This window comes from Ochotona curzoniae, unplaced genomic scaffold (genome assembly GCF_017591425.1).
Source record: "Ochotona curzoniae isolate NIBS_2020 unplaced genomic scaffold, NIBS_Ocur_1.0 scaffold_2453, whole genome shotgun sequence".
Lineage (NCBI taxonomy): Eukaryota > Metazoa > Chordata > Mammalia > Lagomorpha > Ochotonidae > Ochotona > Ochotona curzoniae.
In genome coordinates, this window is record NW_024467094.1 from 11,569,549 (window position 1) to 11,594,893 (window position 25,345).

The following is a 25,345-nucleotide window of genomic DNA, read 5'->3' on the forward strand; positions in this document are numbered from 1 at the left end:
TCGCCTCTAACCTCTTGCCTGGAGTGCGTGCCTGGAGGCCAAATCTGCCCCATGACTTGGGCTGGGGTGGAGCTTGGACTGGGCACCGAGGGCAGGGCTTGACTGGAGTGACCACTTAGAGCCCTGGGCCTTAGCTCCTGGACGCCTGGCTGGCAACGGGCTGTCCTGTTTCCCATGACCTTGAAGGTTGAACCGGCACAGGGCCCAGGCCTCTCCGTAGGCACCATTTCCCCCAGCCTTTTCCCCTCGTTTGTACTTCCCTTTCTTCTTACCCGCCCCTTTCTACCCTGAACTGCTTCTTAAGCCAGAACTGTGGTGGTTTTCCTCTTCTCGGCTTGGGGGGGCTGGCGCGGATAGTAGCAGCCTTTGGGCCTCTGAGGGACATGGAGCCCAGAAAGGTGGTGCCAGGGGCACAAGGCTGGGGTCCCCGAGGGGCCACGGGGTCAGGGACAGCCGCGGAGCTTGTGTACCACCTAGCCGGGGCTCTGGGCACGGAGCTGCAGGAGCTGGCGCGCCGCTTCGGGCCGGAGGCAGCAGCCGGGCTGGTGCCCCTAGTAGTGCGAGCGCTGGAACTTCTCGAAAAAGCCGCCGTGGGGCCCACCCCGGACTCGGTGAGTCCCTTACCTCCTCCCCCTCCCCCATGGGCGGGTGGGGAATGACGTAACCCTGAGACCCCGGGCTCCCCAGCTGCAGGTGTCAGCTCAGCAGGCCGAACTGGAGCTGCGGCAGCTGCGGGAGGAGAACGAGCAGCTCCGCAGGGAGTTGCGTTCTGGGCCCCAGGGTGAGTGCAGACCCTGACCGGGGTGGGCAGGGGGGCTGGGGCCGCCGCTAGCAACACCCTTTCCTCAGAGGAGCGCGCGCTGCTGCGGCAGCTCAAGGAGGTGACCGACAGGCAGCGGGACGAGCTCCGGGCGCACAGCCGCGACCTGCAGCAGCGCAGCCTGGAGACCGAGGCCGTAAGGGCGGGGCGGCGGGCGCGGGGCGGGGCTCGGCGCTGACGTCAGCTCGCCAGCCCCGCCTCTCGCTCCGCCCGCCCCCCAGTTGCAGGAGCAGCTGCAGCGCCTCCTGCTGGTGAACGCCGAGTTGCGGCACAAGCTGGCCGCCGTGCAGACCCAGCTTCGGGCAGCGCAGGACCAGGAGAGGGAGCGTGAGGTGCAGCACCAAGACTCCCCAGAGCTGCAGAACCAGGGCCACACCGATGGAGAGCCCACGTGTGGGCCGCAGCCGGAGCCCGAGCACGCCATCCCGGACAGCCCGGTGAGTGCAGGAGGAAGCCAGAGGAGCCAGCCGGCACTCAGGGCGTCTGGCGCTTCAGGATACCCTGACAAGGTCGGCTGTGCTGTGTGATCCTGGACTGACTCCATTCTGAGTCTGAGAGCTCCTCTGGCACCTGTTGCAGTACCCTTAACTCCTTGCTAGACTCTTCCTCTTGCATCCCACGATGGCCCTGGTCTTGGGGTAGTGGGAAAGCCGGGACACCCTGATCCTTCCACAGGCTGCTGCCCCGCGGCAGGTGGGGCACCCCTCGGAGGCAGAACAGTGCGGCTTCAGCAGGCAGGAGCTTGAGCAGATTCTTCAGGAACGCAATGAGCTCAAAGCCAAGGTGTTCCTGCTCAAGGAGGAGCTGGCCTACTTCCAGCGGTGAGGGCCCCGATGAGCACATGTACCCGGAGACCACGAAGGACGCAGCCCCTGCCCTCGGGTAGCTGGACCCAAACGGGAGGAGGAGCAGCAATCGGCAGCCATCCTGGGAGAGGGGTGCTAGCTGGAATGAGCATTTCAGGGGTCCCCCAAGGGAACACAGTAGGCACGGGGCTCGGGCCAAGACGCGCAGTGAGCAGCCCCACCGCGTTCCTGACCCTGATTTGCAGGGAGCTGCTCGCAGACCACCGAGTCCCTGGGCTTCTGCTGGACGCCATGAAGGTGGCTGTCAGGAAGCAGCGGAAGAAGATCAAGGCCAAGATGCTGGGAACGCCAGAGGAAGCCGAGAGTAGGTAAGTACTTACCTCTCGTGCCGTCCTGCCAGTGACCTGGCCTGACTCCCGCAGGCAGCTGACTTTACCTGGCTGCCCCATTGAGCCCGTCTAGCCTCGTCTCACATACACACACATGTATGTATGTATTTGTTTAAAAGGCAGATTTATGAAGAGAAGGAGAAACAGAGAAAGAGAGCTTGTTCACCCTGGTTCACCCCTCGAATGGCCACAGTGCCCAGAGCTGAGCCAACCAGGAGCCAGGAGATTCTTCCAGGTCTCCCATGCAGGTGCAGGGTCCCAAGGCTTTGAGCCATCCTTGACTGCTTTCCCAGGTCACAAGCAGGGAGCTGGATGGGAAGTGGAGCAGTCAGGATGTGAACCGGCGCCCATACGGGATGCCTATGTCACAGGTGGAGACTTAGCTTGCTGTACCACAACGCCAGTCCTGCTTGGCCACATCTTGTACATGCTAGGTTGACCGGCTTCTCCCCAACCTCAGGCCTGCCACCCAGCCTGCACCCTTCTCTGTGCATACAGCTGCCCCACATTCGTCTTTCTGTTTTGTTCTTAGAGGCTGTCACTCCAGTATTGTCCAGACCCGTGAGAATGGCAGGCCTTGAGCCTCCTCAGGCGATCCTGCCTGTCGCAGGCACTTGGTGCAGCAAAGAGGCTGTTTAGGGCTCTCACATCCCATGTTTGGAGCCTGGGCTTCCATCCTGGCTCTGCTTGCTGATCCAGCCTCCCGCTAAGGCAGCAGGTTGATGGCTCAAGGATTTGGGGCCCTGCCACCCCTGTGGGAGACCCGGATTAACTGCGCTCTGGGTTCCCAGCTTTGGCCTGTTGCAAGTCAATTAGTGGAAGGAAGAGCTCTCTCTGTCTCCTGCCCTTTCAAGTAAAGCAGCAGCAAATAGCAGTGAAGGAAGAAAGAGGCCCCCACCTCCCCAGCAGTTCTGACAGGGCTGTAGTCACTGCTCCCCCACCCATCCTGGCGGCCCTGCCTCTCTGTCTGCAGTGATGATGAGGATGGCTCCTGGCTCCTGCTCTCCAGCAATAAGGAAGACCGGCCCCCTTCTCCTGAGTCCAGAATCCAAAGCTTGTATGTTGGGGGAGGGGCGGGCAGGAAGGGACATTGGGGAGGGCCCGGGGCTTCCCTGACCTGCTTCTGTAGCCCCCCGCCTCGCCCTCTGCACTGCCTGTTCTCTCTGAGCCTCTTCTCTTCACTCCCTGCTCCCAGCCCGGGGCCTTGACTGTCTTCCCAACTCAAAGAACCTCTTGGCTCTCCCCCAGCTTTAGTCCATGGTATCGGGGTGAAGCCGAGACTCCCAAACCTGAGACCAGCAGCACTGAAGAAGGAAGGACCCCACAGCCAGCTGCTGTGGAGCCTGGGGGGAGCCCCCCAGCTCCCAGCTCCTGACCAACCTCGTGACTTCGATGGCAGGCCTCTACTGTCCTGCAGGCCTGGTGGCTGACTGGGGGCAGATGTGGGCAGATGTGTGACTTCATGTGAGAGGAGGCCTCCACTTTTGCACCCTTTCTCAAACTCTCCCTTGATCCTGGCCTATACCAGGGCGTGACCGGGTACCTGGCCCGCCCTGCCAGCTGCCCCACCCACATAGGACACAGAACTGACTTCCTACCTCCCAGGGATTTTTCCAAATGGCCTTGAACGAATGGAATAAAGCCCTAACACCCAGAGATGGCTCCCTGTCTGTCTCTCAGTGGTCAGCTCCTTCCCAGAGCATTGAAAGCAGGAGGCAGGCTGAGATTTTGCCCAGGTCTCCTTGGTCAGTCCCTGGGTAGGGGCCTTTGCTTGGGAAGCCATGGCTCCACCCCCACCCATCTTTTGCCTCTTTCTGGCAGCCAGGGACCTGCTGCTCCTGGCCCCCTGTAGGCTGAGGCCAACCCCAGAAGCTCCAGCCATTGTCCCCCTCCGCCTTTCTTTCTATGCTCAAAGCTCAGGGCTTCCCCTAGCACCCGCCAGCCCGCCCTCCCGGGGAGGTGCCTCATGGCAGCCCGCCCAGCCGGCCTGGCTTCCTCAGGAAAAGCCTTGGGAGGAAGCTGGGGGGGGTTGCTGGGAGGTTGGGGGACCAGATCCACCCGAGCCCTCCCATTCCACTGGCCGCCATGGGGCTCAGGCTGCTGCTCCTATTGCTAGTGTTCCAGCTGTGGGGATCCCAGGGCTCCCCGCTGGACCCCAGTGGGCAGCATGTCTGTGTGGGCAGCAGGTGGGTGTGCGCGGGACAGGAGCAGGGTGGCGGTTTTCAGGGGAAGGAGGCAGGGAAGAGCTTGGTGGGCGGGGGGTGGGGCGGGTAGGGCATCTGGTGGGTGGCAGACAGTCAGGGTAGTTATCCAGAAAACCTTGGAGAAAGAAGAGGGAAGCTTAGGGACTAGGGACACGGGGTCTGCCCTTTGGTGGGGGAGCCCAGGCACGTCCCACATCTTGGCCAGGGACGGTGCTCTGCTTGGGGGAGCTAGGTTGCTCCCGCTGAGTCCTCTATGCCCTGCAGCCCCTCCGAGCTCCAGTGTTGCCCAGGCTGGAGGCAGAAGGACCATGAATGCACCATCCGTGAGTAGCCCAGGAGGAGGGGAGTCCCCAGCCCCTTCATCCCCTAGCCTGGAGACGATGTTTCCTTCCCTTCTCCCCCGCCCTGCTGTGCTGCCTTCCACACCTGAGCCCTGGAAGCGGGCTCCATCTTGAGGCACCCCTGGCTCTTGAGGGCCCTGGGAGCCAACAAGAGGTGGGCTGCCTGGTGGCGAGTGTTTGTCACCCTGACCCCGGTGGGGTGGGGGTGTTTTTCAGCTATCTGTGAGGGCCTGGACGCCTGCAAGGAAGGCGAAGTGTGTGTGAAGCCAGGCCTGTGTCGCTGCAAACCCGGATTCTTTGGGGCCCAGTGCAGCTCCCGTGAGTCTCAGCAATGGGGCCGAGCTGGGAGTGGGCCGGGTGGGGTGGGGGAAGGCAGGCTGAGCAGGCAGAGTCTAAGGAGAATTCCACTGAGGCTCAGAGACAGGAAGTGACTCCCTGCCCAGGAGGTGTCCTGAGTCACCTCCAAAGCCCTGCCTGCCTGAGCCCTTTACCCTCTGGGACAAGGCAGCTGTGACCCCTGACTACAAAGTGAGTTTCCTCCCCGCTGCTTACACACACGGAGGCAGGAAGAGGCCCCTGGTTGGTGGCAGGTGGATGAGAAGGGAGGCCCAGGCCAAACTGGAGATGTTGGGAGGGAATGTGTGGTCTCTACCATCTCGGTGGGTAGGTGGGCTGCACACAGGCCTCAGGGCAGAGTAAAGGCTTAGGGGGCTTAGGAGGAGCTCAGCTGGGAGCCAAGAGGGAAAAAGATAAAGTTGTGTCCCTTTTGGGTGACTTGATTGGGACTCTGTGAGTTTTCCAGAAATGGGAAGGGGGAGGCTGGTTCCACGGGAGGGTTTTTGTTGCTCAGAGACTGGGGCAGGAAATGAACTGTGCCCCAGGAGGCCAGACCTTCCCACAGTCTGTCCCCAGCTGCTGGAGGGCGGGCCCTGACTTTTCCATCCCTTACACCCCATAGGCTGCCCCAAGCAGTACTGGGGCCCCGACTGCCGTGAGAGCTGCCCCTGCCATATGCATGGCCAATGTGAGCCAGTCACCGGCAAGTGCCAGTGCCAACCCGACCACTGGGGGACCCACTGTGAGTTTCGGTGTACCTGCAGCTCCCACGGGCATTGCGACCCCGCCACAGGCGCGTGCCGCTGCGACCCTGGCTGGTGGTCCTCCACGTGTGGCCGACCATGCCAGTGCAACCCGGCAGCAGCGCGCTGTGAGCAGGCTAATGGCCTCTGTCTGTGTGAGCCGGGCTGGTGGGGTCGCCGCTGCAGCTTCCGCTGCTCCTGTCACGGCTCGCCCTGCGTGCAGGACACCGGCCGCTGCACCTGCCGGCCGGGCTGGTGGGGTCCCGAGTGCCGGCAGCGATGCGAGTGCCTGCGCGGCCACTGCAGCGCCACCTCGGGCCAGTGCACCTGCCCACCCGGCTTCCGAGGCACGCGCTGTGAGCTGCTCTGTCCCGCCGGCAGCTATGGCCTGCAGTGTCGTAACAGGTAAGCGGGAATGGGTGCCTGGGGAAGGTGCGTGGGCGAAGGAATGGGGTGAGGGAGAAGCAGGTTGAGGGGGAATGAGATGGTGGGGAGGGAAAAACACCGAAAGAGAATGCCGTGCACCAAGACTGCACAAGGCAGGGAGGGAAAAAAAAACACTTCGGGCGCCTCGGTCTGTTTACTCAGAACAACAGCAGCCCCGCACTAGTAAGCCAGGCAGGGGAGGAGACACGTGCCCAGGGGGAGGCAAGGTCCCGTTAAGACAGTGACTGGAAAACAGCTCCTGCACAGCTTGGTACAGATTCAGTTCCCCCACTGTTTTCCATTCGAGCTTGGCTAAAACAACAAGTGCAGAAGCCATGGTTGCTTGGAGCTAGTTGTACACACGGCATAATGCTCTTTACTTAAAAAAATAATAATAAGAAGAAGAAGGTGTAGTCAGGGTTAGCTGCATTGTCTTGTAGACCCCGCTAATGGGGCTGATTAGGTTTATAACGCTGTATAATCAGTGTCTGCGGGAGGAAGCTTCTAGTCTCTGTTCAGACACAGGGAGAAATTAAGATAAACTTGAGTCATAGTGGTAGAATCACACAGTTATCCTGTTCTTATACATTTTCATGTTCTGGGGTAGAAGATGCACAGCCAGGTTCTATTCATGCCTGGTGTGTAGGGGAGGGTAAAAGGTGGGGGGTGGATCGGAGCTGGGTGGAAGGAATGCAGGGCAGAGACCCAGCGAGGCTGTCCCGGGGGAGGGGCCTGCGGGAGAGGGATGAGACCCTGAGCTCCTCGTCCTGGGACCAGGGGAGACGGGGCCCGTGGACCCCACATCCCTTCCAGGGTCCTGGAGACCTCGGTGGGCAGTGCCCGCTGGGGCCATCCCCCCACAGCGCTCCTGTGACCACCCTCTCTTCATAGCTGCGGCCACTGCAAGCAGAAGGAGCCCTGCTCTCCAGACACGGGAGACTGTGAGTCGTGCGAACCTGGCTGGAACGGGACTCGGTGCCACCAGCCCTGCCCACCTGGCACCTTTGGCGAGGGCTGTAGGCAGCAGTGTCCCCACTGCCGGCTTGGGGAGGCCTGTCAGCCAGACAGTGGCCACTGCCAACACTGTGACCCTGGCTGGGCGGGGCCCAGGTAAGAGGGTTGCCTCAGTTTGGGGGGAGGTGTGTGAGTACACCCCACCTGCAGTCACTCGCTGGATGTGGGAGATTCCCTCCCAGCTCCTGTGCCTGGAGTCCTGCCTTCCTCCCCTCCAGAGCACACGGTCTTTTGCCGATTGGCTTTGACCACAGGTTCAAGACTCTGTTTGCACCTGCATGTCACTGGGGAAGAGTGACTCCTTGGTCACTTCCCAGAGGGAGCCTGGCCACCGTGCCCTCCCATCTGAGTGAGTCTCGCTTCCCTTCCCTGCCAGGTGTGACAAGCCCTGCCCAACTGGCACCTTTGGGGAGGGCTGCAGTTCTGCCTGTCCTCCCTGTGTCCAGGGAACCTGTGATGCTGTAACAGGGGACTGTGTCTGCAATGCTGGCTACTGGGGTCTCAGGTGAGGCCTGGGGCTTAGGGAACAGAGTACCCAGAGCCTAGGTCAGGCTACTATGCCATACATCATCTAAACTCCCCTTCCTGTGCCACCTCACCTCCCCAGTGCCCCCCAGTGACAGTGTTCCTGCTGTGTGGGCACTCTGGATAGGAGGAGCTAGTGAAAGAAGGGACTTCAAACCCACTATCTGCTCTGAGGTCTGGGGGATGGGGGAGTGGGTAATGTCACCAGTGTCTCTTATAGGGTTTCCTGGATAGCAGATAGTGTCAGAGGGAAGGGGCCTGCCCTAGCCCTCAAGGCCCTGCAGGCATCACCTGGGGTACCACTGGCATCTCACCAGGCTCCCATTAGGCAGGCAGGCAGTGGCGCACCTGCCACCAGGGTTGATCACAGGCCAGTCCCAGCTGGGCAATGGGTGTCCTCTTGGCACATGGGCATAGGGACTGAAAGTTCTCACAATGTGGCTCTGAAGATGGAGGGGTCTCCTTAGGGGTCATCTAGGGACAGCATGGCCCCACCCTCTCCTCTCTACCCGGCTCCAGCCTTCAGCCTGCCTCCCTGTTCTCCTGCAGCTGCAACGAGTCCTGCCCATCGGGCTTCCACGGACACAACTGTTCTCTTCCCTGTGAATGCCCAGAAGGACCCTGCCACCCTGTGTCTGGGGCCTGCCAGCCAGGTAAGGTAGAGGGCAGGTGAGGGCATGGCTGCACCAGGAGCTGTCCCTTGCTGGGGAGATCGGGCCCCCTTCAGAGGTGTCCCCCATGCCTGACTTCTCCCTACATGTCTTGGATCCCCTAAAGATATGACAGAGCTTCTTGCCCCTAAGAAATTGGGCTGGAGCCAGAAAACAGACAGGGCTGGTTCCTGGTGGTGTGACATGAGAATGGGGTGTAAGAGCTTGTGGAGGGGACCCTGCCCCAGCAGGAGGGGAGGAACAGCTGAGAGGGTACCAGGAGGACAGAGGTGACACACACACGCAGGATAAAGCCCAGGGAGGAGGTTGCCCAGAACTGAACACAGGCCATGTCAGAACTAGGCAGGCCCTGACCTTGATCCCTTGGCTCCCCTAGGCTCGCACAGTCAGGAGGCAGCCCTGCTGGCGGGCATCCTCGTGCCCCTGCTGCTGCTGCTCCTGGGCCTTGCCTGCTGCGCCTGCTGCTGCTGGGCTGCCCGGCTGGACCCCAAGGACAGGTGAGGACCGGCCTGCCACTCCCCAACCCCGACTCAGGCCAGTCAGATCACTCCACTCTCTCTGTGTGTACCTCTCTGCCTTTCAAGTGGATTAAAACACCCAGTCCCCCAGGTGGTGTGGCACGGCACATCATTCTTCCTGGCCAGAGCCGTTCTGTTCCCTGACAAACCTCTTCACACCTCTCAGCCCCTCTGAGGCAGAACAGGCAGAGATTTAGAACACCTGCTCGTGGGGTGCGAGGATTCCCCCCCTTTTTTTTAAGACTCATTTATTTATTTGAAAGAGTTACATAGACACATACAGAGATCTTCTGTCTGCTGGCAGACACTCCCCAAATGGCCACAATCACTGGAGCTGGACCAGGCCAAAGCCAGGAGCCAGGAGCTTCTTTCCAGTCTCCTGGGGTGGGGGGAGGCCCAAGCACTTGGCCCATCCTTTGTCGCTTTCCCATGTGTACTAGCAGGGAGCTGGATCAGAAGTGGGGCTGCCAGGATCCATGTAGGGCACTAGTACTGCAGGTGGCAGCATTACCTGCTATGTCACAGCGTTGGCCCCAGTGGGTATTCTATGCTCTTTGTCGCACGCTCTCATGTCACCTCAGCCACTTAGTTTGTGGGGCACCCACGGATGAGGCAGTCGCTGCTTCTCTGGGGTCTAGAGTTCTGGGGTGGGAGAATGGCTCCTCCCAGGACCCATGTGGCTATCAGAAGAACAGCAAGGAATAGAGCGTTCACTTGCAGCTGGAACAAGAGTAGGCTTCCAGGAGGAGGTGTTTCTCCCTGGGTGAGGTGGGGCTCAGTGTGATGGTGACCAGAAAGCTGTCTGGCATTGAACAGGCTCCCAGCGGAAGCTCTGGTGGGTAGGGCTGCTGCCCCCTTTGCAGCTGAGGCAGCCAAGGCCTGGTCTGAGCCAAAGCCTGGTTGAGAGCCACTTTGCATATGGCCGTCTGTACTCATGCCTGATGCTCTGTGGTTGGGGTTTCATTCTATAGTCACGGGTGAGGCTGCCCTGTTGCACTCTGCCAGGGTGACACAGGTCTTCCATCCTGCCCCCTCAGGCCAGTGGGTGACGGAGCGCTGTTGTCCAGGATGAAGCTGCAGGCCTGGGGGGCCCTGGCCAGCCTGGGAGCCCTGCTGCCTTGTGGCTCCCTCAGCAGTCACAAGCTGCCCTGGGTGACTGGTGAGTGGACCCAACCCGGGTGGGCAGAGGGGGTCTGGGTGGGGAGGGAGAGCCTGACCTGCTGCCCCCACAGTCTCGCACCACGACCCGGAGATCCCCTTCAACCACAGCTTCATCGAGCCGCCCTCTACTGGCTGGGTCTCCGATGACTCCTTTTCTTCTGATCCTGAGTCCGCTGGGGAAGAGGAAGAGGGTCCTGCCTACTGCGTGCCTCCACAAGAAGGTAGCCCCTCAATAGCCCACTTGTCCCTGTCCCCCCTCAAAATGTCTTCTGTTCCTTTAGCAAAAAAAAAAAAAAAATTAAAGATTTATTTATTTAAAAGGCACAGTTACAGGAGAGAGAGACAGAGAGGGATCTTCTACTCGCTGGCTCTCTCCCCAAATGGCCACAATGGCTAGAGCTAGGCCGGTCCAAAACTAGGAACCTCTTCCAGGTCTCCCACATGGGTCCAGAGGCCCAAGGACTTGGGGGCCATCCTATGCTGCTTTTCCAGGCCATTATCAGAGAGCTGGATCAGAAGCAGAGCAGCCAGGACTTGAACTGGTGCCCATGTGGGATGCCTGTGTTACAGATGGAGGCTTCATCTTCTATGCCACTGCGCCAGCCCCATCCCTTAGCACATTTTCCTTGAGTGCTCATTCTGTGCCAGGCACAGCTGGCAGCACATAATAGCCAGGTCCCTGTCCTCCCCAGGCTTCTGGTGTGAGAGGCAGCCAGGTGGGGTGGTGGGGACAAGTGACACCTGGGTCAATGGGGGACATCCAATGGATCAATGGAGAACCACGGGCTGGTCCTCCAGCCAAGTCAGGGAGAATGGCTGGGCTGGGCATATCAGGGTTGCGTCTGGTCCTATCAGTACAGGGTAGTGTTTCAGAGATGGGCATGGTAGTATGCCATTGAGAGTGCTGTGGTTAGAGCGTGGCAGATGTTCAGCGTAGGGAGGACAGAGGCAGCAACATGCCCTGGACCATCTCTCCTTCCCTCTGCCTTGCTTCCCTCCTCACTCTCATCCTCACCCAGTTTTGTTGAACTGCAGGTAGGGTGAGTTGGGGTGGCTGTCCCAGCTCCAGCCAGATTGTTGTGTCTCCTCTGCCAGCAGTGGTCCCAGGGACCCAACTGGACTCATCAGAGCTGGCCGGCAGCACCTTCCCTCCCCCTGAGGATGCCTCCACGCCATTTCCCATTCCGCGCACCTCCAGCCTGGCACGAGCCAAGCGGCCATCGGTCTCCTTTGCTGAGGGCACCAAGTTTACATCTCAGAGTCGCCAAAGCTCAGGGGAGCTCCCCAGCCCACTTCGAAAGCCCAAGAGGCTGTCCCGGGGTGCCCAGCCTGGTCTTGAAGGTCAGGAGGCAGAGGAGTCCCCAGTTTCAGGGCCAGCAGAAGCAGGCGAGGCCCCTTCCACTGCCGCCAGTGCTAGAGACCCGGCCACCAGCCGCCGTCGCCCCCCACTTGGTGGCCGGACAGTGGCTGAACGTGTGGAAGCTATTGAGGGCAACATCCAGGAGAACTCGGGCTCCGTGACCACCATCTACATGCTGGCAGGGACACCCCGCGGACCAGAAAGCCCTGTCCGGTCTGTCCTCCGCCGTTTTGGTAGTTTCCAGAAAGGCCAGGCAGAGCCCAAGGTGAAGAGTGCCATCCCTAAGCCTCCACGTCGGGCCCTGAGTCGAAACAAGGGCAGCCCTGCACCAGGCCCCAGTACTGAGCACACTGGGGCCACAGAGTCTGCAGGCATCAGGCCAGAGGAAGCGGTTAGAGGGCTGGGTGATGGCATTGAGAGTTCAGGGAGGGCCCAAGAGGCCCCTGGGGCTGGGCCCCCAGAGCAGGATCCCCTGAAGCAGGCTGCAGAGGTTGAGCAGGGGGAGTCTCCATATGAGAATGTTGTACCCATGGCTGTGCCGCTGGGGCTCTGAGCATCTTCACCCAGGGGAGTGGGAAGACTGGGTGTGGCAGGGGGCACCAGGCCCACCCATGCACAGACTGTGCTTTGTGATGAAAAAGAACCCAACGGTCAGGCCAGCCAGAGCCAGTGCCCTGGGCCAGGCTGAGGCGAGGGGCCAGCTGGCTGTGGCCAGGCAGAGGCCTCGCAGGACGGGCTCGGCAAACAGGGAGGGGACAACCTGGGCCCTGGTGGCTCTTACACTCTGTCTGCCCCCAAAGGATTGTGTTTTCCTTCATCTACGAAGCATTTTTTTTTTAATGGGAAACAATCTAAGGATTTCATGCAAAAAGACTGGGCTACTGAGTGGGAACAGTAATTAGTAGGGGAGCGGGTGCATGCCTTGTGGTTAACCCTGTTTTCTTAGTTCTTAGGATACATCGTTAGAATGTTACTGTTTTGTTAGACTTCATGATGGTTTTGTGAACTTAAAAAGTATGTACACTCATAAAAACGATTTGAGGGACAGCCTAAAGGCATGAAATCCCACTTTTCTCTGTTAGGAGAGATTGGGGTGTTATTTATTTTCTTGAGCTTTGCTACAGTTAGCAAATTTCCCTAGTGAGCATTCTTTTAAACTTTTCTCACTAGATTGAAATTTTAAAAACAAAGTATAAGAAAGCAACTTTCTTTGTTAAAAATGAAAAATGCTAACATGACAGAGCTGAAGAAAGTGAAGCTGGGACCATCCTCCCTGATGGGCCGCTTGGGACACCCCCCCCCCATGGGCCGCTTGGGGGCCAGAGCAAGGCTGAGCGAGTGCGTGGTGTTGGCTGTGGGTTCGACTCCAACATCATGTCATCATGTCAACCAACTGGGTCCCTGGAGCCTGGATCTGGGCAGCTACGAGTTGATGCTTCAAACCAGCACGATACATCCCTAGGCTGTGCCTTTGTTCTTAATATCCTGGAGAGCTTTCGATGTAGCAAATACTCACCCAATGCGACCTCTTGGTATAACAATGAACCACTTGGGACTTCATCTTGTGGAATAACACAGGTGATTTCAGCTGTCTTCCTGCCCATGGACAACTGGGTTATTTCTAATGGTTTGATATAATAAACAGTGATGTAGGACTTGGTCTGTGGTTCTTGTTGTACTTATGAGGTGATTTTTTCCCCCTAAAGAATAGATTCTTAGGAATGAAATTGTTAAGCTGTTGGGGGTAAGAACAGTAGACATTTCTGTACTTCCAATGTTTCCAAAAACAGTTGTGTGTTTCACCAGTTATGGGGCTATCCATTTGCCCACACCTAATCTGATAGGTTAAAGACAGCATCTCAGAGTGGGTGTTTGGTGTAGAGGTTAGAGTACCACTTGGAACACCTGTGTATTCCAATGTCCCTGTGTTGGAGCACCTGGCTCTGTGTTGTACCTAACAGTGAATGTCGGGACAGGAGGTGGGCCAAGTACCCACCAGTGAGCACAAGGTCTGCGTTTGGGAGGTGGCCTTACAGAGGAGTTTGGGGAACTCCTCCAGGATGCAGTTCCTGCTGGTGAGCACAATAACCAAGGCTGGGAGTAGCCCAGACCAGGCCAGGTTACAGTACCTGCTGGCATACTGGCAGTTATGAGAAGCAGGAGGGGTGCAGGATAGGATAGGCTGGATTGGGCCTCAAGGTCAACCAATTCACATTAAGGCTGGGACTGGGGGGCAGTCCAGGCTGGGCTCAGCTGCAGCACCCACCAGCAGGAGCTAGAACTGAGGGCAGGCTGGGTCAAACCAGGCTGCAGCACCTGCTGTCGGTGAGAGTCGAGCTGAGATGAGACATTGCCAGACTGGGTTGCAGCACCCACCAGCACACATGAGACCCCCCAGGGCGGGGGGCAAAACCTGAGCAGGGAGTCCCCTGCTGGGCCACTGTTCTAGTTGGTGAGCATAAGAGCTGGGACTTGGGGAAGACCAGGTTGGGCAGGGTTACAACACCTGTTGGCTTGCTTGTAAGCTGGGTTAGGATGAGAGCCAGGTATCCACTGGTGCATGTATGAGCCAGAGTTATTCCTGCACCCTGTCCTGGTCTGCTGGTTTGAGTCTAGGCTGCCTCACATCTGATCCTCTGTGCCTACTTAAGGTAACTGACTCTTCATCACTCTGCCTTTTCAAATTAAAAGGTATTTTTTAAGATTTATTTTTATCGCAAAGTCAGATATACAGAGAGGAGAAGAGACAGAGAGGAAGATCTTCCATCTGATGATTCACTCCCCAAGTGACTGTAATGGCCGGTGCTGCACCAATTCGAAGCCAGGAACCAGGAGCTTCTTCCAGGTCTCCTATATGGGTGCAGGGTCCCAAGGCTTTGGGCCATCCTCGATTGCTTTCCCAGGCCACAAGCAGGGAGCTGGATGGGAAGTGGAACTGCTGGGATTAGAACCAGTGCCCATATGGGATCCAAGCGCGTACAAGCCAAGGACTTTAGCCACTAGGCCACGGCGCACCAGGCTCTAAAAAGTATTTTTTTAAGTTAAAATCTTTGGAAAAATAAAAGTACTTTTTTAAAAGATCAAAAAATCTAAGTAAAATCCAAATTTTATTACATATCAAAAATTTCAACAAAATGGCAATTTTAATTTATGATTGTGTTACGGTGGTTTTTTTTTTCTTCTAACTTTTAAGTCTTTTTTTTTTTTTCATCTATAAGAGGGGAAGATCTTCAATACACTACTTTTTCTCCACAGGCAGGGCTGGGTCAGACCTAAGTCAGGAGCCTGGAATTCCCTCCAGGTCTCTTACACGCATGGCAGGGACCCAAGCACCTGGGTGCATTCACAGGAAGCCGATTGGAACACAAAGCAGTGGAACTCCCATGGGTTTGTGGTTGTCTAAACCCTCCCCTCCTTTTCATAGCTTTAGTAGCAATTTGTATTTTTCCTATGGAGTATCCAGTAATATCCAATTCGCCATGCAGATGTTCATCTTGTTCACATCAAGGATATTAATTCTTGGCGCATTCTGATCTTTTGTTCTATGGAAGGTTAACGTCCTGGTTTAGATGGTCTGTGTCTTCCATGACCTGTGTGTGCCAGGTGCTGCTTGTACGACGGTCTTCTCTACCTTAAGATCAATGAAACAATCCCACTTCCTTCTGCAGCTCCTCAGCGTCTCATGATTTCAACAGGGCTGGTATAGGGCATTGACACTCTGAGGAATAACGAACACAATGAATGAAAAACACTTCTTCCTTCAGACAGACCTGGGATACACTCTCAGTTCCACTTTGTTGATTGGTGACTTGGAAAAAGTTACTGAAAGTCCAGGGATAAGGCACATCTCCTGGGGTCCTTGTGGGGATGACGTGACACAAAGGGTGGCCGGTGGAAGCTCAATCCAGGTAAGACTTTCTCCCAGCTTTGAACTCTGTGATCTTTTTCACCTGCCCATGTTTTCCTTCCACAAACTCACCTTGATGGTTGGTGCTGACGTCTGTGCAAAGTCCAGACACAGCTCCTATCCACCTCCCCCCCCCCCGCCCCATTATGTTCATAGGAAGTGGGGCAAGGGAAGACAACAAATGAACAGGTAGTTACAGAACAATGAAAACAGTGCAAGGGCATGAGGGTATTTTGGGGGCATGCTTAAGGAAGATTCTCAAAGAAGGTGCTGCTTAAGAAACAGCTATGCCACACTGGGTTGACTATATCCACTGGTACATGCATGAGCTGAAGCACAGGCTAGTTGGGCTTTGCCGCAGCATCAGCTAGCAGGTCCTGTCAGTCTAGATTACAGAGCCACTTGAAAAGTGCAAGATCTAGGACTGGGAACAGGCCTCTGATGCTCCCACCAGTGAGCATAAGACCCAGGACTGCGGGTGGACCTGGCTGGACAGGCAGATGTACCCGTCAACATAAGTGTGGGCTGGACAGTGGGGTTGGTTGGGCTGCGCTAGGCTGCAGCAGCCATTGGTGTGTTTAAAAACTGAGTGCGATAGTGGGATGCGGAACAGACCAGACAAATATGCTGCATTCACTGCCATGCACAGGAACCAGGGAAGGAGGCAGGCCTGGCAGGGGTTATTGGGGGTCACTCCGATTGGACTGTAATTCCCCCTGGTGTATGTGAGAGCCGAGTGTGTGATAGGCAGGGTTGGGCTGGGCCACACCATCCACTGGTTTATGTAAGAGATGGGGGTGGGGACAGAACTGACTCAGCAACTGTAACCATCTTGTGTATGCAGGCTGATATGGGTGACAGACTGAGTTGGACTTGCTAGCACAGATGAGTTGGGTCTGGGGTCACCTCAGACGAGGTTTCTTTGGTTTTGAACTGCTGGATTCAGAGCTCTAGAACCATGGTGAGGATCACAGGATCTGTGATCTGACTGTGAAGTGCATGAGTCAGAACCGGGCCTCCTCGGTAGCTAAGACAGAGCAGTGAACAGCATGACCAGATGCACGTGGGGAATACGGCAGTTCCCCTGGGGCCTGCAGAGGACATCTAGTACCAAAGCAAAGGATGGAAGGCAGAACAAACTGGACAAGCACCCCAGCCAAGTGTTGATAACAAATATCTGCAATGGAGACTCTAAGGTGGACTATGTCAGCCAATGGACTTTGGAAGGATTTCCTCATTCTTGGAATAACACAATCAACAGAACTATCGAAACCACTGGAGCAGAATCCTTGGAGCATGCTCACCATCGGGGGCCTGGGATGACATCAGGTGGCTGTCCCTCATCCCTGGGTGCTTTAGTGGTTGGGATGCTGAGTGCAGCTTATTCCCTTCTCTCCCCACTTCCCCCAGATAAAGGAAGAAGAAAAAGGAACTTGGAGTCAACGGTCTCATCCATTTTCTTCCAATTCTTGACCCTTCCCACCTAATCAGTGGCCTACATGGGCATGCATCCTTCTCAACTACATAAACATCAGCAAAAATTAAAAAAGAAAAAAAGAAAGGGCTATGTTGGGACCAGAGCACAGCAGGTGCAGGGAGCACCCACAATCCTGTGACTGGCCCATCTGGGGATGGGAAGGAAGAGGGTGAGAGGATGAGCTTCTGTAGCCTGGGGAACTTGGATTTTATTTTTGCAGCACGTGGTCAAGAGTTCCAGAAGCATTTTTGCAGAGGTCACTTGTACTAAGGTCAGATTAGAATTGCCCACAGCTCCCTGGGATCAGGTGGGGATGCCTGGTCCCAGCCTTAGGGACAGAGCTGCACAGATTAGATAGTGTTTAGGAAATAGGGCTGATGGAGGTGGGGGAAGGAGGACCACAGCAGGTGCTCAAAGAAGGAACTGTTGGAAAGACAAAACTTCATACAGGACTTTGCCCACACAGTGGTGCTGAGAGAACAAGGAAACCAGTTTCCAGGGATAAAGTAGGCATGATGCTCGTAGAGAATATTGTTGAGGCGTGCAGCTACCTCAAGGAGGAGAGGGAAAGGCTTGCAGCTGTGGCAGGTGTAGCTGTGCAAGGGGGGGTTAGGTCCCGTCCGGGAGAGGCCGGCCTTACAGGGGGTTCACGGCGGCAGAGGGCGCCCTCGGCCTGGAGGACTCGGTCCAGCAGCTGAAGGAGGTGGCCGACTCAGGGTCTTGGGAGGTCGGCTGGGATCCTCCAACCAGGAGTCAGGGCTCATCCCGTGCCCCTGGCGACTGCAGCTCGGCTGGCTCGTCACCACACCGGCACGTCCCGCGCTGCCCCCAGACGCCGGGCTCGGGGGAACATAGGGTGCCCCTCACCGCGGGGCAGTGGGCAGGGGACGGCCGGCGCCGGCAGGGAGCACGAAGGAGACGCCGTCCTGGAAGGGACCGCTCCAGACTTCCAAGGGACACCTGCCAGGGGTTGGGCAGAAGGTCCCCCGCAGTGGGCATCGGCGCCGGGAGCCGGAGGGCCAGGGACCCAAACACGAACCGCGATGCAGCCGCAATGGAAGGACCTCGATAAAGGACCGAGCCGGAGCATCCAGGCGCCGTGCCCAAGGAGCAGGATTCGGCGGGACTCGGGGGCGGCTGTGGGGATGGTCGGCACGCCGGGTGCGAAGCTCCCGGAGCCCCCGGAGCCCCCGGCCCGGCTCAGCGCGGCCCCTCTACCCCACAGAACCCGAGGCCCGGCCGCAGCCGCCCCGGCCCCCCCAGCTCCCTTGTTTGTCTCCCAGTCCGGCCGGAACCGGCTTCTGCTCTCCGCGGGGCGGGCGGGGGGCTGCTGATTGGTCGGCGCCTGTTTCCAGCCCGCGCCCAGCCAATCAGCGGGCGGCAGTGTTTTCATCTTGGGGTCGGAATAAAAGGGCTGGAATAAAAGAGGGCAGAAAAGCCGACGGGCGGGCCCGTGACAGCCCGGGAGGAGCCGCCGGGTGAGCCGGGAGACCCGGGCAGCGAGGGCGCGGGGCTGCCGGGCCGCGGGAGGACGGCTCACCAGGAAGGGACCGAGCCCGGGCCGAGGAAGGCAGAGGGGGCTGGAGGGCTGGCCGCCGGCCTCCCGGGACACGGGCTAATTGCTGAGGTAACCGGCGGGGCCCGCGGGTGTCGCGGCTGGCTCGCGCCGCCGGTTTGAACCGGCTTCGCCTCACACATGCGGGCTTCGCGTGGCCGCAGCGCCTAGCGACCTAGGCAGCAGCCAATGGCCAGACAGTTCCTGTGCCGTTGGGCCAATGAGCGGGCCGTGGGCGGGCTATCCCGGTTCTCCGGGCGCTGATTCTGTGGTTGAAGGAACCAGCTCTGAGGAAGGGTCCTGCGCGCGGGCGGGCGGGAGTGGCTGTCGGGGTCCCTGAGAGTGGCCGCCCCCCAGGTAGGCCCCTGCCCAGGTGGCCGGACCTCCGGCCACCTTTCCTTCTGGCCCCTTCCAGAGATGTCAGTGCTCCCGGGGAAGTAGGAACAGGGTCCCCGAGAGCATGCATTCGCCCCTTCCAGTTCCCATGCCTCAGTGTCCCTGGGTGTGAGCAGGGACAGAAGGCTCCGTGCCAGGCCAGGGCGGTGCAGGCTAGGCGGCGCTGGGCAGCGCGGCCTGGAGCGATCGGGAAGAGGGGCCAAAGGCCCCGGGTGCCCTGCAGGGCTGCAGGTTGCAGCGTGCTCCTCCCGCACGGCCGCGTGGGCTGTGCAGGGCGGCGCTGACGCTGAGCTCTGCGAGCAGGTGGCTGCGGAGCCGGAGCTGGAGGCAGGCGGCCGCGCCACGCCACACCATGGCGCCCACCCTGGCCACTGCCCATCAGCGCCGCTGGTGGATGGCCTGCACCGCCGTGGTGGAAAACCTCCTCTTCTCGGCAGTCCTCCTGGGCTGGGGGTCGCTGCTCATCATGCTCAAGTCTGAAGGCTTCTACTCCTACCTGTGTACCGAGCCAGGTGAGGTGGGCTCCTCGGGGCTGACGGGCACTTGGGACAGGATGGGGGTGGAGGGTGGGATGGTGGCCGATACCGAGCCGAGAATATCGTGCCAGCCCTGCTGGGTGAATACAGAAACGGCTGCCGGCACTGGAGCTCTGCCTTCGCCCAGGACCGCCCTGCTGGGCCCGGTGCAGGGACTAAGACCCCCTCTGCACGTGCAGGTGCTCCTCCCGCCGCCCCTGCAGCCGAGCGGCCTCGTTTCCTCCAGAGCCTTGCAGTAAACACGTTGCTGGGTGACTGTGAGAAAGAGGAACCCTGAGTCAGGAGCTAGGGTGCAACAAACAGGAAGCGGGTGGCCGCCATCCTAAGCGGGTGGTGCCTCTAGATGCTAGAATCTTTGAAGCGGGGGACAGCGGAGGGGTCGGATGGGTGGGCGTGGAGCCTGCTGCGGGCTTGCCGGATGCACGGCTTGTCTGTGTTTGCTGCTTTTGTGAGTCTCCAAAGGCTGTTTCCTCTCACAGCATCTCGGGGGTCCTCAGGCCCCGCTGCGGGGAAGGGGGCCCGCGGTGTTAGGTGTGTCCTTGGCAGGTGTTGCTGGAGGCAGGCTCAGGATGCTGCTCATGCCCAGTCCCCACCCTGTGCACCCACCAGCAGGACCAAACCAGCGGACCGCTTCTCCCCCTTCTTAGCCAATGCCTTCCTGGGGGCCTCTCCCTGTCCTCACAGTGGTTGCCTGATCACCCTCCTCACACTTGGCTGCCCACCCTGAGCTGCTGGGTGCTTGTATTTTCTTTCTGTCTTGCCAGCAGAGCAGGTGGTGGGCCTGCGCAGCCAATTTCTCCCTGTGTCCATCTTCTTGCCAGGTGCCCAGGAGGTCTCAGAGGGGTGGGGTCGGGTGGGGGGAGTCCCCAGGGCAGGCCTGGAGGGAAAGGCTGGGGGGAGGAATGGGGAGCCATCAGAGAGGGCAGCATGGCAGTCCTTTATAACCAACCTTTAGCCTTTAACCACTGAAAAGCATTTCCTAATAGCCCAAGGGTTCTTGGCAGGCCTTCCCCCACATCAGCAAGAAACCCTGGGAGATGGGAGAGGCAGACCTTGGCCCCCAAACCAGCTTTCTGTTTTGCTCTGGAGATGTTCGGAGATTAATGACTCTCAGAGGGAACAGGTTGAGTGTTTACTTGTCCCTCTTAGTCTGTGCAGAGCTCCACAAACAGCACAACCGCCCCCCACCCCCAATTAGCAGCTAGAAGCCTCCAGGAGCCCGTCCAGACCTGACGGCTGCAGTGGCCAGATTTTATTTTATTTTATTTCATTTTATTTTGACTCAGGATGGAGTTGAGAAGGTCAGGTTCTAGGTGATGTTTTCCCCTCAGAATCCACTGGCTTAACTTAAGCAGCAGTGGTCACGCCCTGCCTAGTGCCAGCTTGGCTTTCTGCTTGTAAGAGGGGGGAGGGGTCATGATGGTGCCCACGTGCGTGCGTGCGTGCGGTGCCCACGCGGTGTTCGAGCCCCACACAGATCACTTGGGAACGCCAGAGTGAAGGTGAAGGGTCAGCAAGTGAGGGTTGATCATCAACTCCTTATCCCACGCTGCTCCTGTTCCCGCCTCTCCTTTTGGTTTTCCTGATTCTATCAGGTAAAGATGCTGAGCCAGCCTCCCTGGGAAGGCTGCTGAGTCCACACAACTTATCTCCCTGCTTCGTGGAGTACCTGGAACCTGTTGTGTCTTTGGGCCCGGACTCCCCTACCTGGGAGCGAGGGGCTGGGGGATGGCGGAACTGCAGCGAGGCAGCTAGGCTATGCACTGGACTACACTCACCGCAGGGATGCGGCGGCCGATTGAGACGCAGATCTCAGAGCTCTTGCCGGCTTTCTGGACAGTTGCTTGGGTTTGTTCAGTTTGTTCCATAAAGAACATTCCTGTGAACCTATTGAAAGGTTCTCTTTCTTGGGATTCTAGCCAGAATGCAGCCACTACCCCAGTGTTGGGGTGCACCTATGGAGGAGCAGGAGGAAAGCTGGGGTCCACAACTCTGGGGTCCCTCAGCTTGTTTTGCCTTTCCCTACCAGAATATTGGAGAGGGACAGGGGCTGAGGCCTGGCATTTGACAAGCTCTGGGTGATGCCCAGCAGGTGCTGGCTCTTGCACATGCACCTCTGGTGTGCAGAGGGGATGGACTGAACTCCCAACCTGTGTCCTTTTGGCCTCGAGGACAGCCACTGTGACCTCACACCCGACTCCTCTGTCACCAAGTGGGCCGCTGTGACGTTAGGAGGGATTATACTCCCTGGGCTTCTTGGTTCTTCCTCCAGCCTGCTGGACAGACTGGGCAGCGCAAACTAGGCCCTCTAGGTAGACCTCTGCCATCTCCAGGGGAGGTCCTGAGGGCAGGGTGCCAGGGGCCATGCCACAGGCAGTGGGGTGGGCTTGCCTCCCTGACATGTAGACAGAAGCCTGGAGCTGGTAGAGGGAGCGGGTGGGCAGAGAATCCCACGGAGACTTGTGGCCCTGGAGGTGCTGGCAGCGAGGATGGGGTGGAGGGGAACCCTGGAGGCAGAGGATGTGCATCCCCTGTTAAAGACTCAGTAGTTCTGGAGACTGGCCCCTTGCTGGTGGTGGGTGGGCCGCCCTGTGCGGGTGGCAGTCAGGGCCTCTGTCAGCCTCTCAGCCTTACGCTGAGCTGGAAGCTGGGGCAGAGGGACTGCCATCCCTGCACATGGACACTGCTAGGCCCTTCTTTCTGGGTACCCTCCACCCCAACAGGCTGGAGCTTGGCAGCATCACCGTCACGCTGCACGTGTCAGTTGGGAGCCTCTGAGGGCTCGTGCCTTTGGTCCTGGGGAGATGGCATGAGGAGCGTGGGGCCTCAGCTACCCCTCCTACCTCCTTCTTGGTTCATGGCCCGAGGTCCCTGCCCCCATCCCTTGGCCTCTTGGCTCTGCTGCCATCTTGGTGTCCTGTGTGGTTTAGGGTGGCCTTGGGGGACCTTGTGGTGAGATGCGGTGCTGGGGCAGCCCGGTTCTCACCAGGCAGTGCTGAAGCCACGGCACGATGTGGCAGCCCTTCAAAGCCCCTTCTGTGTGAAACGCGGCCTGCCTCCCATCATGCACCACCACTGCCACCTGCACACAGCCTGCTGGTCAGCTTCCCATGTACCATCTGTGAGTGGGGTGCCAGCCGCTCACCTGCTCCACCCCTCCTGTATGCTCACATGGATCGTGGTGTAGAGTGGGAGGGCACTAAGTGACACCAGAATCAACCTCCCACAGGCCCCCTGCCAACACTAGCTGGGCTGCTGTGCCCACACTGAGAACCTGGGCACTCCCAGAGTGTGTGTGTGTGTGTCTTGCCTCCTGTTTGCTATGTGTCTGCGCTGACCTCTCACCTACATCTTTCTTGCTGGCTTGAGATGCTGCTTCCTGTTGCCGGATAGACCAAGGATTTGAAAGACAGGGTGGGGTGGGGGGGCAGGTACCATCAGCAGGCCAGGCTGGGGAGGGGGGATCGCACACAGCCTGCAGAGGAGGGGACAGTTGGACAGAGGAGGGGGCTGCTTGCGACTCAGCCCCCCCCCCACTGGCTGTCCTAGACGCTCCCCACCCGCTTGGCTTCCCTGGGGCAAGGGAAGCCCCTGTTTGAGAGAGGGAGGCCCGGAGGAGCCAGAGCTGGCAGTACCTCCTTCTCGCCTGCTCTTTCTGTGAGGGCTTGTTTGGGAGCCTCCTGAAGCTGGGTGAACAGTGGGAAGCATTGTCCTTTCTCCCCCAGCCTGGGGCGCCCGAGCAGGCTGTTCTCAGCACACTCTGGCCGCCCAATTCCTCCTCTCAGGCCACCTTCCCCCGGGGCTGGGCTGGGCCGGGCCGGGCTGGGCTATCCTGGGTGCCTGCTGCGGAGGCATCTGTTTAATAAACAGGTGCAGGTGAGTAGCCAGGCGGGGGTTGGGGAGTAGGAGGGAGTGCTGAGTCCTAGGCCAGGAACAAGGGGTCCCCTGGTGGCTTGGCACTGCCTGGGTACACTTATCTGTTTGTTTCTCTCTTGCCCACACGGCCAGGTGGAGGCCTGTGTGGGACTGTTTGGGCATCAGTTAGGACAGTGTGTGTCCATGGGGCTATTTACTGCCAACACAGCTTTGGGGCCCAGCCAAGGGAGAGCTCGCTCCAGGAGCCAGGGCTCTCAGGTTGCTCCCTGGATATTCACCCCTGCCTCCCCCTTCGCTCAGTGCTGGGTTGTCTGCTCCTGGAAGTGAATGCCTACAGGTGGGAGCAGAGGGCTGCTGGCGGGGATTTGTCTAAGGTGGGAGGCGTGTGGGTCAGTCCCTGCTCCCGTGTGGAGTGGTTCTAGGGAGAATAAGGAAAGGGGAGGGTAGGACAGATCTCACCCAACTTGACCCTTGACCATGACCTTTCCTCGGAAGTCCCTCTTACTCTCCTCATCACCCACCCCCAGCCAGATGACAAAGGTGAAGTGATGGCTCAGCAGTGTAAGACCTTGCACCTCAGCCTCAGGGATGTCAGGGATACAGTGCCCTAACATTTCATCTGGTTTCATCCCGAGAAAAGGCAGGATTTGAGACTCTCTAGTGCTGGTTTCTCCCTGGAGGAACATGGCAGTGGCCCTGGTGGCTCCCACCACCCCTGTAGCCTCCCTGCTCTGCTCCTCGTCCATTCCCCAGCGGCAGGGTCTGCTTCAGCAATAGCTGGGTGTGCAGCCTGCATGCCCACACTCAAGTCCCACCTGCCGGCACTGCAGGGCCCAGGGCGCCCTTGCCACCTGACTCCCTGTGGCCTCTGTGCTGTGTGGCTCCTGTCTGCCCAGTGATCTAGAAATGGCTGTGTCTGTGTGGAGGCCCTGTCCCGCTCCTGGGATAGTTCCTGAGGCAGCAGGCAGAGTGGGCATCCAGCACTCACCTGGAGCTTTCCATGGCTTAGGCCTGCTCACCCAGGTGGTGCCTGGGATGTCCCACAATGCGTACTGGTGGGTACCAGTGACCCTGGACCACCCATGTGGTGGGGCCCCTTGAGGAAACCAGAGAAAGCAGTGGGGACAGGGGCCTGCCTGGCTGGGTCTTATTTCTCTGGCCGTGGGCAGTTACCCTGCGTGGATCTGCTTGTTTTTTCTTTTTCTGGGTGCTTTGGGCCAAGCTGATCTGGTTCCGTTGTTCTCATGTGTTTGTCAACAGCCTCTGGGGGCCAGGCCTGGGTGAGGTACAGGGACACAGACAGCTGTGACCAGGACACAGCCCTAGCTCTGCTGGACCCCAGCCCATGGGGAACCAGACCTGCACCACACACAGGTGTCCAGTGGCACATCCTGGCCTCGCTCTGCCGACACAGCACTGTTCCCCCAATCCAAGGACACCACCCCTCCTACAGCAGTAATAACAGCAGCGACTTTGAACTACTGTCTAGCCCTTTCCAGCTCTGTGTGAGCCCCAGAGTGTGACATGGACTTTCTCACCTCCAACTCTAGGAGGTAGATGTTACTACATCCATTTTACAGATAACGAAACTGAGAGTAAGCAAGAAGTCATTTTGCCAAGGTGATCCCTGAGGGAAGTGGAGGAAGCAGAGTTGAAACCAGAGGCCAGCTCCTGGCACTGCACTCTCCATCAGCATGCCTCCAGCAGGGCCTGTTGGGCAGAGGCTGGCACACGGAATGAATCACCCTGAGGGCATTCTTCCCAATGACCTTGGAACAGCAGGAGCAGCCTCGGCAAGCCTCCACAGACTTGAGCTTTACAGCCCTGGCGCCACACGGCTGCAATCACCAGGCAGGCCGTTATCAGGGGAGAAGCACTTCCTTGCCTAAGTCGCTTCTAATCAAAGTCTGTCGCTGCAGGATTAGTCAGCAGCTCTTAACTAGCAGCTGCAGCCAGCGAGAGGGCCTCAGCCAAACTCAGTCTCCCGCCCACGGCTGCCATAGAGCTTTTCCTGCCTATTTGGGTGGTTCTGGTGCTGGGTGAACTCCAAATGGGCCCTGAGGAGCTCCACTTACTTCCTGGGGCGGTGCCTGCCCAGCAGGTGTGGCAGCTCAGCACCCAGCATGGTCTAATGGGCGTGGTCACAGAGAACCTGGGGAGAGAAACTTAAGGAAGGGGCATTTCAACAGTTGAAAGCAAATAACTTTGAATGATTTTTTAAGAAACTGAAGGGTTCTGGGATGTAGCACAGCTGGCAGTTGCTACTACAGAAGCAGCAGGGGAG

General features: G+C 58.5%; 3 protein-coding genes across 7 annotated transcripts in view; all 3 read left to right on the plus strand.

Moving 5' to 3' along the window:
- The first annotated feature begins 239 nt into the window (after positions 1-239).
- On the plus strand, positions 240-3,671 carry LOC121170515 (Rab interacting lysosomal protein). Its single transcript, XM_041001816.1, has 8 exons — positions 240-611; positions 688-781; positions 850-956; positions 1,042-1,257; positions 1,496-1,641; positions 1,872-1,994; positions 2,989-3,072; positions 3,264-3,671. Exons 1-8 carry the CDS (start codon positions 384-386, stop codon positions 3,388-3,390), a joined length of 1,125 nt encoding a protein of 374 aa, XP_040857750.1. The 5' UTR covers positions 240-383; the 3' UTR covers positions 3,391-3,671.
- Positions 3,672-4,097: 426 nt separating this feature from the next.
- Positions 4,098-12,969, plus strand: SCARF1 (scavenger receptor class F member 1). Of its 2 annotated transcripts, none has more exons than XM_041000405.1 (11): positions 4,098-4,201; positions 4,484-4,542; positions 4,777-4,878; positions 5,519-6,044; positions 6,957-7,175; positions 7,456-7,584; positions 8,154-8,257; positions 8,652-8,772; positions 9,831-9,952; positions 10,026-10,178; positions 11,053-12,969. In XM_041000405.1, exons 1-11 carry the CDS (start codon positions 4,101-4,103, stop codon positions 11,865-11,867), a joined length of 2,451 nt encoding a protein of 816 aa, XP_040856339.1. In that variant the 5' UTR covers positions 4,098-4,100; the 3' UTR covers positions 11,868-12,969. The 2 variants fall into 2 exon arrangements, with proteins under 2 accessions (XP_040856339.1, XP_040856338.1); XM_041000404.1 differs by having other exon boundaries at positions 10,026-10,175; positions 11,050-12,969.
- A 5,120-nt stretch (positions 12,970-18,089) lies between these two features.
- SLC43A2 (solute carrier family 43 member 2) overlaps positions 18,090-25,345 on the plus strand; it is a 38,052-nt gene continuing 30,796 nt past the window's right edge. Inside the window, exons 1-2 of one of the 4 annotated variants that reach the window (XM_041001637.1) lie at positions 18,090-18,176; positions 18,953-19,161. In XM_041001637.1, coding sequence (XP_040857571.1) covers positions 19,002-19,161 — 160 coding nt within the window. In that variant the 5' untranslated portion in view covers positions 18,090-18,176; positions 18,953-19,001. The other 3 variants (XM_041001638.1, XM_041001636.1, XM_041001639.1) reach the window with 3 other exon arrangements.

Coding starts and splice junctions, on each gene's coding strand:
- LOC121170515 (XM_041001816.1), top strand. CDS start 384: ATGGAGCCCAGAAAGGTGGTGCCAGGGGCACAAGGCTGGGGTCCCCGA. Junction 782..849: donor GTTGCGTTCTGGGCCCCAGG/GTGAGTGCAGAC, acceptor CCCTTTCCTCAG/AGGAGCGCGCGCTGCTGCGG. Junction 3,073..3,263: donor GAGTCCAGAATCCAAAGCTT/GTATGTTGGGGG, acceptor GCTCTCCCCCAG/CTTTAGTCCATGGTATCGGG.
- SCARF1 (XM_041000405.1), top strand. CDS start 4,101: ATGGGGCTCAGGCTGCTGCTCCTATTGCTAGTGTTCCAGCTGTGGGGA. Junction 4,202..4,483: donor CATGTCTGTGTGGGCAGCAG/GTGGGTGTGCGC, acceptor TATGCCCTGCAG/CCCCTCCGAGCTCCAGTGTT. Junction 9,953..10,025: donor CAAGCTGCCCTGGGTGACTG/GTGAGTGGACCC, acceptor CTGCCCCCACAG/TCTCGCACCACGACCCGGAG.